Source organism: Xenopus laevis, chromosome 2S (genome assembly GCF_017654675.1).
Source record: "Xenopus laevis strain J_2021 chromosome 2S, Xenopus_laevis_v10.1, whole genome shotgun sequence".
Lineage (NCBI taxonomy): Eukaryota > Metazoa > Chordata > Amphibia > Anura > Pipidae > Xenopus > Xenopus laevis.
Window position 1 is genome coordinate 162,078,088 of NC_054374.1, and position 13,362 is coordinate 162,091,449.

A 13,362-nucleotide genomic window follows, 5' to 3' on the forward strand; every position below is an offset into this window, starting at 1 on the left:
AAGGTCAGTTAGGGGGAGATTTGGGGTGAGTGCTTATTTGTGCCCTGGGTACCCCTGGAACTATAGCAGCTGTATATATGATTCCATACACTGATTTCTTATTGGCCTGACTACATGCAATCTGCTTATTCCTTACCTGCCTCTGTTTCTTGCACTGTTACAGCAGAACGGTGAAGCGAGGTTCATTACTACTGAGAGTCATCATTCTAGCTGTATCACATGGTAAGACTTGTGTAAGAAACACCCCATTTAAGCTCTCCCCATGGTAAAGAGAAATCAGCGAAGATAAAAAAATTCTGTAACAAATTAGTCCTGCCAACTTACCCGTAAATATGAGTGAATGTGTCCTATGGTACAACCCAAAAAGTAAAGGGGAAACACACCAACATATGAAGAACACAACATCTTACAGGCCCCACCACCTACCAATCCCTCTTATTGTATGTTTTACAAGATAGAGCAAAGGAAACCACTCCTAGATCTGAGAAGCACCTCCTTTTTTCTGCATTGGGGTGCAAATACCATGTGAGTTTGCTTGACCAGACAACGGCTGCACTGAAGGAAACTAGAAATGAGGCAACGACCTTAAAACATTGTATTTTCAAAATTCAAATTAGACCTACTGGTCTGACATCTCATAAACACCATGTCCACCATCGCTCTTAAACATGGAAAGATGTTGTGCTGTAGTAATGAATCTGAGAGACAAGGTTGAAGAGATCCTGAAAATGAAAAACAGTCTAAACACTAAAAAAAAGATCAGAAAATGAGTATATGCAAGCGTTTCCCCAATCCTGATATACATAGATACTAGTGGCTACTTGGTCTTTGAAAGAGGCTTTTACTATTTACTAGTTTCTCCCTTCTGAAGCCAAGGGGGCCCACAATGTTCTGTAGCCCCGCCATGGCCAACTGAAGTCATCTTTCCCCACATCTTTTTGTTCCACCACGGTTGACTTATCTCCAGAAGAAGCGTTGGGTCCATCATGCTGAAGCTCAAAAACTGGACCGGTTGGTGTGACTCAGAAGGTCAGAATCACGGGAAGGTTCTCATCGAGTGTTTCCCAGCTCGTGCTTAACGTTTGCGTTGGCTCTTCCAACTGGGCCATGTATTTAATTGAAGTTACAACAGTTCAAATAAGTGATGCTCTTCCCTTCTCCCGGCAATGAGGAGTCTACATTGTTCACCAAAGCATTTTGCCGTGCCTCGCTGATCAGGCGGCATGCTAAGTCCAGGAAGAGTTTCTCAACATTGTCCGACTCTTTGGCAGAAGTTTCCAGATAATACATGTTTTGAGTCCCGGCAAATTCTTCAGCCCTTTGTTGGGAGACTTCCCTCCTCTCAGCCAGGTCAATCTTATTCCCTGTACATAAAATAAAACAAAGTAAACATAAGAATTTTATGCATCGCTGGGCCTCCACTTTGAATTAATACAATTCAGTCAAGGGAGTGATGGGAAATGTATAAAGTTCTAGGTCAGACACAATTGAATACAGGTTTCATTATACCTTTGCGTTTTGGTCCCAACACCACCCTGTAGTGCAGTAACTCTAGCCTATTAGAGGCCTCGTCGGTAAACAATGTTTTTTAAGCAGCCACTTACCCACAAGCACAGTGATAACCTCGCTGCTGGCGTATTGCTCTATCTCCCGCAACCATTCTGGAAGGCACCGGAAAGATTCCTCACAGGTTATGTCGTAGGTCAGGATCAATGCATTGGCACTTCGGTAGTAACTCTGAGTGATGGAGCGGAACCTCTCCTGGCCGGCCGTGTCCCAGATCTGTAGCTGTTTAGGACAAGAGAAGGTAAGCTCTCAGACCTGCTCATGGACAGTGCGTCGTAGAGATGCTTAGTCTCCAATATGGAAAAGGGTAGCTGGCCAAACATGTAGTGTACTAAATCTTGGAAAATTGAATGATTTCCATGGGGGACTGTGGGCTGGGCATGGTTGGCTATGGTCCCCCCTCTGTGGGAACAGATTTCTCACACAACCAAATCAATATCTGAACATTCCTTATAAGATATCAATTGAAAAAACCAGGATTCCTTTGATACAGGCGCCATTGGCCTGCCAGTTGGGTCAAGAAAGGCCAACTCAGCCAACAATATCTGACTGTGTTTGGGCACCTTCTGACTATTATCCAAAGGCTCTATCCACTATGTCCATACTGTTGTAGAACTACTACCTCCAATATCTGGAGCAGCGCTGGAACGAGGGGTGGGCAGGGGTGGTTTATTGAGGTGCAAACCGATTGGAAGAATGGGGGGATGGTTTTAAAACCAAATTGTGCTGGGGATGCCTTGGGAGGGAGGGCACCAGGCCAAGTAGTATTGACTTGGGTGCCAAAGCTTCTTGGCCTGGCTCTGAATTGGAGACTATCCATGATGCTAAGTGTTGCCAGCTGGACACCACTCAGATAAGAACACAAACACTCCAGTTTCAGTTAAGAAGATTTACAATGTAGAACAGGAGTGCCCATACTTTACTCATGTTGGGTCTACTTTTAGTGATGTTTTCCCATTATGATCTACATCCATAAAGCATTGTTAGCATTCTGTTCCATGGAACATATTACTTAAATATTATATTTATGGAAAAATGTATATTGTTATATTTAACAACTATTTCTTATGTAACTTTAACGTGATAAATATCTGAATGAAAAGCATGAAACGTGATTTAGACAAGCTGTTTGTTGACAGTGTCTTGAGATCCACTGATCACCAACTAAAGGTCTACCGGTAGATCCTGATCTACCTTTTGGATACCACTGGTGTAGAAGCTAAGTACCCTCTGAAAATTTTCAAAAAATTTGCAAAAATGAGTGAAGCCAGATTTAAGATATTAAATAAAGTGTATGTTGCACGGCTCTATGATATGTTGCACAGCTCTATGATATGTTGCACAGCTCTATGATATGTTGCACAGCTCTATGATATGTGGCACGTCTCTATGATATGCTGCATGGCTCTATGATATATTGCACGGCTCTATGATATGTTGCACAGCTCTATGATATGTTGCACAGCTCTATGATATGTGGCACGTCTCTATGATATGCTACATGTCTCTATGATATATTGCACGGCTCTATGATATGTTGCACAGCTTTATTATATGTGGCACGTCTTTATGATGTGCTACACAACTCTATCATATGTTGCACAGCTTTATGATAAGTGGCACATCTCTATGATATGTTGCCCAGCTCTATGATGTGTCATGTCTCTATGATATGCTACACGGCTCTGATATATTGCACGTATGTTGCACAGCTCTATGATATGTTGCACGTCTCTATGGTATGCTACACAACTCTGATATGTTGCACGTCTCTATGATATGCTTCACGATATATATATATATATATATATATATATATATATATATATATATATATATACAGAAGTAGTATACAGACCCGCACACCAATATTTCTTTCCAAAATGTTTATTTAGTGCATTAATCCGACGTTTCGGCCCACATTAGGGCCTTTTTCAAGGATCAAGGATATATATATATATATATATTACTCTATGATATGTTGCACAGCTCTATGATATGTGGCATGTCTCTATGATATGCTACACGGCTATATGATATGTTGCAAAGCTCCATGATATGTGGCACATCTCTAATATTTGGCATGTCTCTATGATATGTTGCACAGCTCTATGATATGTGGCACGTCTCTATGATATGTGGCACGTCTCTATGATATATGGCACGTCTCTTTGAGATATGTTGCACGTCTCTATGATATGTTTCACGGCTCAATGCGGATACAGGAGGCAATTCACAAAACTCTTTCTGCAGACAAATATGCCCCATGTCTGACAATAAACAGTGTAAAAGATTCAGGTTGACATATACAAGGCAGGAATGGCAGGGGCATCAGTTCCAGCTCATTAATAAAGAGAAATATGCTGGTTTGAAGGGCGCCGGGTCAATTAGTTTCATTTGGACTATTCTCTAAGATGTTGTTCCAAGAACAAAACCCCACAAGGGATGAACCAGCTTCAACATGAGCCCTAACTGGTAGTCACTGGTAGTGATGTGCGGGCCGACCCAATCCTGTGGGACCCACGGCTTTACTCACGGGTGGGATTGGGCCGGCTTGTGCACAAAATGGGTTGTGAGTGAGTCCAGGTTGAGCTCTTCTCCGGCTCTCCCCACCTGCGACCTAGCACTGCCGGCTTCTGGCGCCTAACTTTATAGACTTGCATCTGCCACGCCCCTTCTGTGATGTCGCTGAGGGGGCGGGGCATATGTTTATAAATAGAGCGGGAACAGCGGGCCGGGTGTGAATTGGGAAGGGGCGGGTAGAAATCAAGAAATTCTCCCTTCCGCATAAGGGTCGGAGGGGGACCAGGCAGGCCAAGGGGGCCACACTCCAGTAAACCCTGAGTACCCCCTAATGGCAGCCCTTAAGGTATAGCAAAACAAACATAATCAGTGTTTAGAATAAATGCCACCTGGATACAACTCACCTTTATCTTTTCCCCTTTTATTTCCACAGTTTTAATCATAAAATCAACCCCTATGGTGGCTCCCTGGCCCGGGGGGAAGAGCCCCTGTAAAACAAGGAGAAACGTTAAATATAAAATAGACAATACAATGAATACAAAGGATCCTGTTGTGCTCTCATTACTCATTACTAGGATACAAATGTTAATTTTTATTCCTCATCTTGCTGTTCAGCCCCTCTACTATAATCCGCCAGTCTCTCATTCAAACCCCTGCCTGGTTGCTAAGGAAAACTGGAGTCTAGCAACCAGAGAGCTGCTGCAATTGTTAAACTGGAGAGCTGCTGAACAAAAAAGAAGAAGCTAAAAACACAATAAAAGAACGACCAATTGCAAACTGTCTCAGGATATCACTGTCTGCATCACACTAAAAGTCAATTGAATGGAAAACTACCCTTTTAACCTTAATCCTCCCAGTGAATTCATTATGCTCCGAGTTGCTGCCCTCATTCACTTCAATCTGTTCATTCCACTAATCCTTAACATGCAATGGGGAATATTTACCGATATTTTATTTATAAAAGGATCACAAACTAATGCATGTTCATCTTATGGCCAGGCTATGCTGTAGTCATGGCAACTTGAGAGTAATGGGAATTGGCGCTAGCACATGTTCTAGATCGCTTTCACATAGAACATTTATGGGGTTTTATCTGATCCCCATTGTAAGCAACAGTCCTGTCCTGCTTTATGGCAGCTGAGATTCTAGCTATCTGTATAACAGAACATTCTGTCCCAGTGGCTGCACAGATCCTATCTGATCCCCATTGTAAGCAGCAGTCCTGTCCTGCTTTATGGCAGCTGAGATTCTAGCTATCTGTATAACAGAGCATTCTGTCCCAGTGGCTGCACAGATCCTATCTGATCCCCATTGTAAGCAACAGTCCTGTCCTGCTTTATGGCAGCTGAGATTCTATCTATCTGTATAACAGAGCATTCTGTCCCAGTGGCTGCACAGATCCTATCTGATCCCCATTGTAAGCAACAGTCCTGTCCTGCTTTATGGCAGCTGAGATTCTAGCTATCTGTATAACAGAGCATTTTGTCCCAGTGGCTGCACAGATCCTATCTGATCCCCATTGTAAGCAGCAGTCCTGTCCTGCTTTATGGCAGCTGAGATTCTAGCTATCTGTATAACAGAACATTCTGTCCCAGTGGCTGCACAGATCCTATCTGATCCCCATTGTAAGCAGCAGTCCTGTCCTGCTTTATGGCAGCTGAGATTCTAGCTATCTGTATAACAGAGCATTTTGTCCCAGTGGCTGCACAGATCCTATCTGATCCCCATTGTAAGCAACAGTCCTGTCCTGCTTTATGGCAGCTGAGATTCTATCTATCTGTATAACAGAGCATTCTGTCCCAGTGGCTGCACAGATCCTATCTGATCCCCATTGTAAGCAACAGTCCTGTCCTGCTTTATGGCAGCTGAGATTCTAGCTATCTGTATAACAGAGCATTTTGTCCCAGTGGCTGCACAGATCCTATCTGATCCCCATTGTAAGCAGCAGTCCTGTCCTGCTTTTTGGCAGCTGAGATTCTAGCTACCTGTATAACAGAGCATTCTGTCCCAGTGGCTGCACAGATCCTATCTGATCCCCATTGTAAGCAGCAGTCCTGTCCTGCTTTATGGCAGCTGAGATTCTAGCTATCTGTATAACAGAACATTCTGTCCCAGTGGCTGCACAGATCCTATCTGATCCCCATTGTAAGCAGCAGTCCTGTCCTGCTTTATGGCAGCTGAGATTCTAGCTATCTGTATAACAGAACATTCTGTCCCAGTGGCTGCACAGATCCTATCTGATCCCCATTGTAAGCAGCAGTCCTGTCCTGCTTTATGGCAGCTGAGATTCTAGCTATCTGTATAACAGAGCATTCTGTCCCAGTGGCTGCACAGATCCTATCTGATCCCCATTGTAAGCAGCAGTCCTGTCCTGCTTTATGGCAGCTGAGATTCTAGCTATCTGTATAACAGAGCATTCTGTCCCAGTGGCTGCACAGATCCTATCTGATCCCCATTGTAAGCAGCAGTCCTGTCCTGCTTTATGGCAGCTGAGATTCTAGCTATCTGTATAACAGAACATTCTGTCCCAGTGGCTGCACAGATCCTATCTGATCCCCATTGTAAGCAACAGTCCTGTCCTGCTTTATGGCAGCTGAGATTCTAGCTATCTGTATAACAGAACATTCTGTCCCAGTGGCTGCACGGATGCTCCATGTGTACTTTAGAGTTGCAAGCTGTAGATACAAGTGACTTGGGTGTACGTCACCTGAGTAAACCGTCGGACGAGACAGGTCTTCCCCACGCCAGCGTTCCCAATCAGCACGATCTTGAAGAGGAAATCATAATCTTCCATACTCATTACACAGCTGTAATACACAAGCAGGGAGAGAACGGATCAGTACTCCCATGTACAGCGCAGCTCCACTGAGATCCCAGGAACCGGCAAAATAACCTTATCCGACCAGCTTCTGTTGTGCAACCAATAAATTGTGTCATTCGCTGGGGAACTTTATCCCTGCAAATAAACAGGCCAAAGGTCCAGCTTAGCAAATAGCAACGTATGTGATTAGTGAGTCTGTGACTTGTACAACTCTTGTCTTGTTACCCTGGACCTGCCACATTACCCCTTCTATAATTAACTATGACTTTATTTCATTATCATTAACCCTCTGCAGTTAGGCAGGTATTCACTGGCTCAATTATATTCTGCACGATGAAAATTATTGACCATCCCCTGCTGGTTTTCCCTATAGCTGCAGCCACGTGGGAGGGTGTCACTGGGAGTCAGCACCCCTGGGTTGTTCCTGCTTCACAGCGTTTCACCCTCCAGCGAGGACATTATGATCCCTTGTGTTCTTCCTGGATGGGCCCCAAAATCACAGCTTATTACGGGGTCCAAAACCAGACCTGCAGGTCTGAGAGTCTCTATTCCACAGAGAGGTCACATATCATACTGCAGTTTAGGTACAGCTATGGGGGACCAGTATTGTAATTCTAAGAGTTACTCCCCTATACTAAGCACAATTCAGCAGGAACAGCCCCCTGAGTTTGCTTATAGTTTGTACAGAGAGAAACAGTACCATAAAACTATGGCAGCATAGGTATTCCCCTGTACTAAGCACAATTCAGCAGGAACAGCCCCCTGAGTTTGCTTATAGTTTGTACAGAGAGAAACAGTACCATAAAACTATGGCAGCATAGGTATTCCCCTGTACTAAGCACAATTCAGCAGGAACAGCCCCCTGAGTTTGCTTCTAGTCTGTACAGAGAGATCCTATAAAGCTATGGCAGCATAGGTATTCCCTGTACTAAGCACAATTCAGCAGGAACAGTCCCCTAAGTTTGCTCATAGTCTGTACAGAGAGAGCCCATAAAACTATGGCAGCATAGGTATTCCCCTGTACTAAGCACAATTCAGCAGGAACAGACCCTAAGTTTGCTCATAGTCTGTACAGAGAGATCCCATAAAACTATGGCAGCATAGGTATTCCCTGTACTAAGCACAATTCAGCAGGAACAGTCCCTAAGTTTGCTCATAGTCTGTACAGAGAGATCCCATAAAACTATGGCAGCATAGGTATTCCTCTGTACTAAGCACAATTCAGCAGGAACAGCCCCTAAGTTTGCTCATAGTCTGTACAGAGAGATACCATAAAACTATGGCAGCATAGGTATTCCCTGTACTAAGCACAATTCAGCAGGAACATATAAGGATATAGAGTAGTTGGACTATAATGAAGGAGTACTAGCTGCCAGTACCTGCCCCTCCAATACAGTTTAGCAGAACTGCACACTGAAGTCATTTCTAATTAAGAAAGGACTAACATCTCATCAATAACTGTCCCATGGTGAAAAAAAAAATCTTATTTCAATTAAGTGAGTAAAGAAATGATAATAAGCCATTCATTATCCGGACCTTAGCAATGACCCCATCCTTTTATATAACAATGTGATTCCCCTGCCCGTCACCTTGGCAACCGTATCCCCGAGTAGCACGGAGCAGCATCACCTGAATCGATATCCAGTTATCAGGATGTTCGTCACTGCTCATCCCTTGGAAAAAAATCATTCTGTTAGAAACAGGGAAAAGCTCCGCTACCATTTCCCACTTTTATAGCTGGGGCACCGGGTCTAGTAACCCATAGCAACCAATTAGCTGTTTGCTTTCAAATAGGTGTTGCCAGTGAAGCTTATGTGCTGATTGGTTGCTGTGAGTTACTCTGGCATTAAACCAAGTGTTGTAAGGGCACCCAGAATTATATAGAGAAATGGGGGTCTAGGGAAATTCATATGCAGGGGATCAGTTTATACTGTATGAACTGGATTTTCCTCCTCCTCCAACTTGTGTTTCCCTCTTGTCCCTCCGGCTGGTTAATGACACAATCTCCAGCCAATAGATGAACAAACACAGAAGCCTTAGACTCTGGCCCAGGCTCCAGACACATTGTGAGTCGCAATTGTTCAACCCCGTATTCTCAGCCCACGCCGGGTCCCATGGAACAACAGGCCTGATCTTTGCTCTATTTTATATATATATATATATATATTTAATGATTAAATGAATTTCTAGTAGACTTAAGGTATGAAGATCCTAATTACGGAATGATCTGTTATCTGGAAAACCCCAGGTCCCGATCATTCTGTATATATGCTGTGACTCGTGTAACTTTCTGTCCCCCCTTCCTGCGGCACAACAAATAATTATTAATGGGCTTTTCTCCAATTCGCCGAGAGCTATGAATCATGTTCCGTTTTTCCCAATAAATCTAATGAGCTGAATCGTTCCTGTTAATAACGGAATGAGATGCAGCCCCCGAGTGAGGTGCGGAGCCATCTGTCACTTTTTGCCACTCCAGGACTCAGAATAACCAGTAGAACTGTCAGCGACTGCTGCTAACTGCCACATATCCCCCACATGAACTAGTATTTAAAGGAGTGGTTTACCCTTAATTTAACTTTAAGTATTTTATAGAATGGCCAATGCTAAGCAACTTTTCTATTAGTCCTCATTATTTATTTTCTATATTTTTTTATTTATTTGCCTTCTTCTTCTGACTCTTTCCAGCCTTTAAATGAAGGGGGGTGTCACTGACCCCATCTAAAAAAACAAATGCTCTGTAAGACTTTTGTTATTGCTACTTTTTATTCCTCATCTTTCTAATCAAGCCTCTCCTATTCATTTTCCAGTCTCTTATTCGAATCAGTGCATGGTTGCTAGGGGAATTTGGACCCTAGTAACCAGATGGCTGAAACCACAAACTGGAGAGCTGCTAAATAAAAAAAACTCAAAACCAACAAACAATAAGAAATGAAAACCAATTGCAAATTGTCTCAGAATATCCCTCTCTACATCATACTAAGGGGCAGATTTATCAAAGGTCCAGTTGAATTTTCGAATGAAATTTTTTTTTTTTGTGTACTTCGACTAGGGAATAGTTCAAATTTGATTTGAATTTGAAAAAAATTAAAAAATTAAAATATCAAATTTATCATATACGGTCTCTTTAAAAATGCGACCTCGACCATTCGTCATCTAAAACCTGCCGAATTGCTGTTTCAACCTATGGGGGACCTCCTAGAACCTATTTCGAGTAAATTGGTGGACTTCAAATTCGGCCAAATCCGAACCTATTCGGTCGAAAACAGACATTTTCGACCCAAAAAAAACTTCAACTTAATTTCCGTTGGTCTTTTTGAATTCGAATTTCGAAGTTTTTGCATTTTTAATTCAACCTTTGATAAATATGCCCCTAACAGTTAATTGAAAGACGAACAACCCCTATAAGCAATACAATTAATGATACAAATCTCCTGCTTCTAAACATCCAGCTAAAGAGCAGCTCCCTCTCTCCTGCAATCGATTAATCGGTTATAGGGGAAATTAAGTTTTAGAATGTTGTAGACAGAAGGCTTCTATCCAACTGTGCAACTTTATGCCCCTCTCACAACTTAAAACGGTGTCTGGTTGCTATGGCCATTCATCTGGGTAACCAAAGCCGCCCTTCTGGGTTGCCCTGTCATTGCTCTAGCTATGGTAAGAGGGGCACTTTATAAACAAATGATATCAATGATCTGTAGAATTTTAATATTTGGGTGTGAAATTCCATGGAGACTTGCGTTGCAGGTGCCATTACTTTTAATATTCCCCTGTCAGAGCCGAACTACAGGCGACAGTTTGTATTAAGCTGACGGATGGCTTCTCTTGGCTGCCACAGCATTGTGCATGTATCCAGGCAACCGCCTAATAAATGGATATTTATCTGCCAAGGAATAATTACTCCTAATAATTTATTACGAAGGCGCAGTATAATAACGATATTATTGGAGAAGTATTTTCTGTCTGTCTGTAGGTGAGACAATGATCTTCTGACCCACTCACAATATACAGTACACATAGAATAGAAATGTCACAATATAAGGCTGATTAGTAATTAATACACATAATTACTACATGGCAGCACAGAAACCAGTGCAATTAGCATCAGAATTGAATAATCAGCAAACCTGTAGCATCAGCTTATATTACAGCCAGGGAAGCTCATTTTCTGCTGGATAATTAGTGACGAGCCCTAAGCTTAGCTTCTCAACAGCCAATCAGAGCCCACTGAGCATGTGAATGTCACAGACACTTTCCAAGACCTGCAACGCAAGTCTCCATGGAATTTCACACCCAAATATTAATATTCTACAGATCATTGATATCATATGGGGAACTACAATGTGCAGGTATTCTAAGAAATTCATAGGAACTAGATGGGCACAGGCATCTTATCCTAAATGTGCAGAAACTTAAAGGGTGCAAAGAAAAGTTTACCTTTTCAGAAATATACAGGGTATGTTGTCTAGGTCCATCATTTGCACTGTGGATTTCAGCACATGCTAGTTCTTATAGGTCCTACAGAGACATATTAAGAACCAAAAGGATGGGCATCTACACAATTCAGCTACTCTCATGAGAAATTAGTACAAGCTTATATGTTGCATCAGGGCCGCCATTAGGGGTGCACTGAGGGGACAATTGTCCCTGGCCCGATGGCTTCTATATGTTAAGGGAGGCCCGGCCGTGTTGAGTTTCCAGGATTAACCGGGCCACCCTTGAACTGCCGAAGTAGGAGCTGAGCTGCGCTGAAGAAGGAGTTGTGTTGTGCCGAAGTAGGAGCCGAGCTGTGCTGAAGAAAGAGCCGAGTTGTGCAGAAGTAGGAGCTGAGCTGCACTGAAGAAGGAGCCGAGTTGTGCCGAAGTAGGAGCTGAGCTGCCTGAAGAAGGAGCCAAGCTGCGCTGAAGAAGGAGCCGAGCTGCGCTAAAGAAGGAGCTGAGCTGCGCTGAAAAAGGAGCCAAGTTGTGCCGAAGTAGGAGTCGAGCTGCGATGAAGAAAGAGCCGAGTTGTGCCGAAGTAAGATCTGAGCTGCGCTGAAGAAGGAGCCGAGCTGAGTTGAAGAAGGAGTCGAGTTGTGCCGAAGTAGGAGCCGAGCTGCGCTGGAGAAGGAGCCGAGTTGTGTTGAAGTAGGAGATGAGCCATACCGAACAGCAATTTTTTTTTTTAACCTTTGCCACTAATTTTTTTAACCTGGGGGGGTCCTGGCCGCTGATGTTTTTTTTTAACTTGGGGGGGCCCTGGCAGCTGTTTTTTTTTTTAACTTGGGGGGCCTGGCCATAAATGTTTTTTTTTTAATGGGGGGGGGCTGGCCACCAAAGGTTTTCGTTACTTGTACTGGTCCTTGGCCACCAATGTTTTTTCTTTAACTTGTAAGGGTGCCCAGAAAATTTGTTGTACAGAGCCCCGCAAATACTGATGGTGGCCCTAGGTTGCACAGATCCATTCACTAGGCGGCTACTTCACTGAGAAAATCAAAGGAACATAAAAGGGTGCCCAAGGTAGCTACTCAAATGAATAATTCACAGGAACCCAAATGTTTGCACATCTGCCCAAGCTTGCTACTGAGATATATGAAGGAAGGACATACACAAGCTCAAGCCTGCAAAATATTCTAAAAGGTCTCTAGGGTGCACAAGCTACAGGGACATTTCAGAGAAACGTAAAGGGTGCACCTGCTAGTTCCTACTAGCGACATGCCTGCACAAGCTGCTTACGCTAAAGCAACATTCCCGGGAAGCTGAAAATGCCGATTTCCCATCTCTCTCCGTTGCACCGTTTAAAGCACAAGAGATATTTTTTAATCAAACAGATTTTTAAAAAGTCAGCATTATTTATTTTTTTCGTTTTCTTCTACCGCATGTTTCTGCCAGTGGCAGTGAAGATCTCCCTCTCCGCCGGTATTTGTTCTGCATTTGTCTAAACGTTTGCACGGCCGAGGGTTTGGCTGCAGGCGACGTCGGAGGATCTTATCAGCACCTGGCAGTTTTGCAGGGACTTGTCATGCATTATACATAAATCACTTGTATATATATATTATACAGCTCAACAATGGATTTATAGGGAGGATTTATTACTTTTAATGGAACAATCTGTGAGGGAGGGTATTAAATAGGGATGCACCGAATCCAGGATTCGGTTCGGGATTCGGCCAGGATTCTGCCTTTTGCAGCAGGATTTGGCCGAATCCTTCTGCCAGGCCGAACCGAATCCTAATTTGCATATGCAAATTAGGGTTGGAAGGGAAATCGCGTGACTTTTTGTCACAAAACAAGGAAGTAAAAAGTTTTTCCCCTTCCCATCCCTAATTATGCAAATTAGGATTCGGATTCGGTTCGGTATTCGGCCGAATCTTTCGCAAAGGATTCGGGGGTTCGGCCAAATCCAAAATAGTGGATTCGGTGTATCCCTAGTATTAAAGTTCTATTACGAGTTTTGCTGGAGTCATTGAAGGGGTG

The 13,362-nt window shown here is 43.3% G+C and overlaps 1 protein-coding gene across 1 annotated transcript in view; it reads right to left on the reverse strand.

Moving 5' to 3' along the window:
* Positions 1-581: 581 nt before the first annotated feature.
* The window catches only part of rab30.S (RAB30, member RAS oncogene family S homeolog), a 42,533-nt gene continuing 29,752 nt past the window's right edge, over positions 582-13,362 (reverse strand). Inside the window, 4 exon segments of the mRNA NM_001091707.1 lie at positions 582-1,364; positions 1,605-1,788; positions 4,494-4,577; positions 6,797-6,896. Coding sequence (NP_001085176.1) covers positions 1,114-1,364; positions 1,605-1,788; positions 4,494-4,577; positions 6,797-6,889 — 612 coding nt within the window. The 5' untranslated portion in view covers positions 6,890-6,896 and the 3' untranslated portion in view covers positions 582-1,113.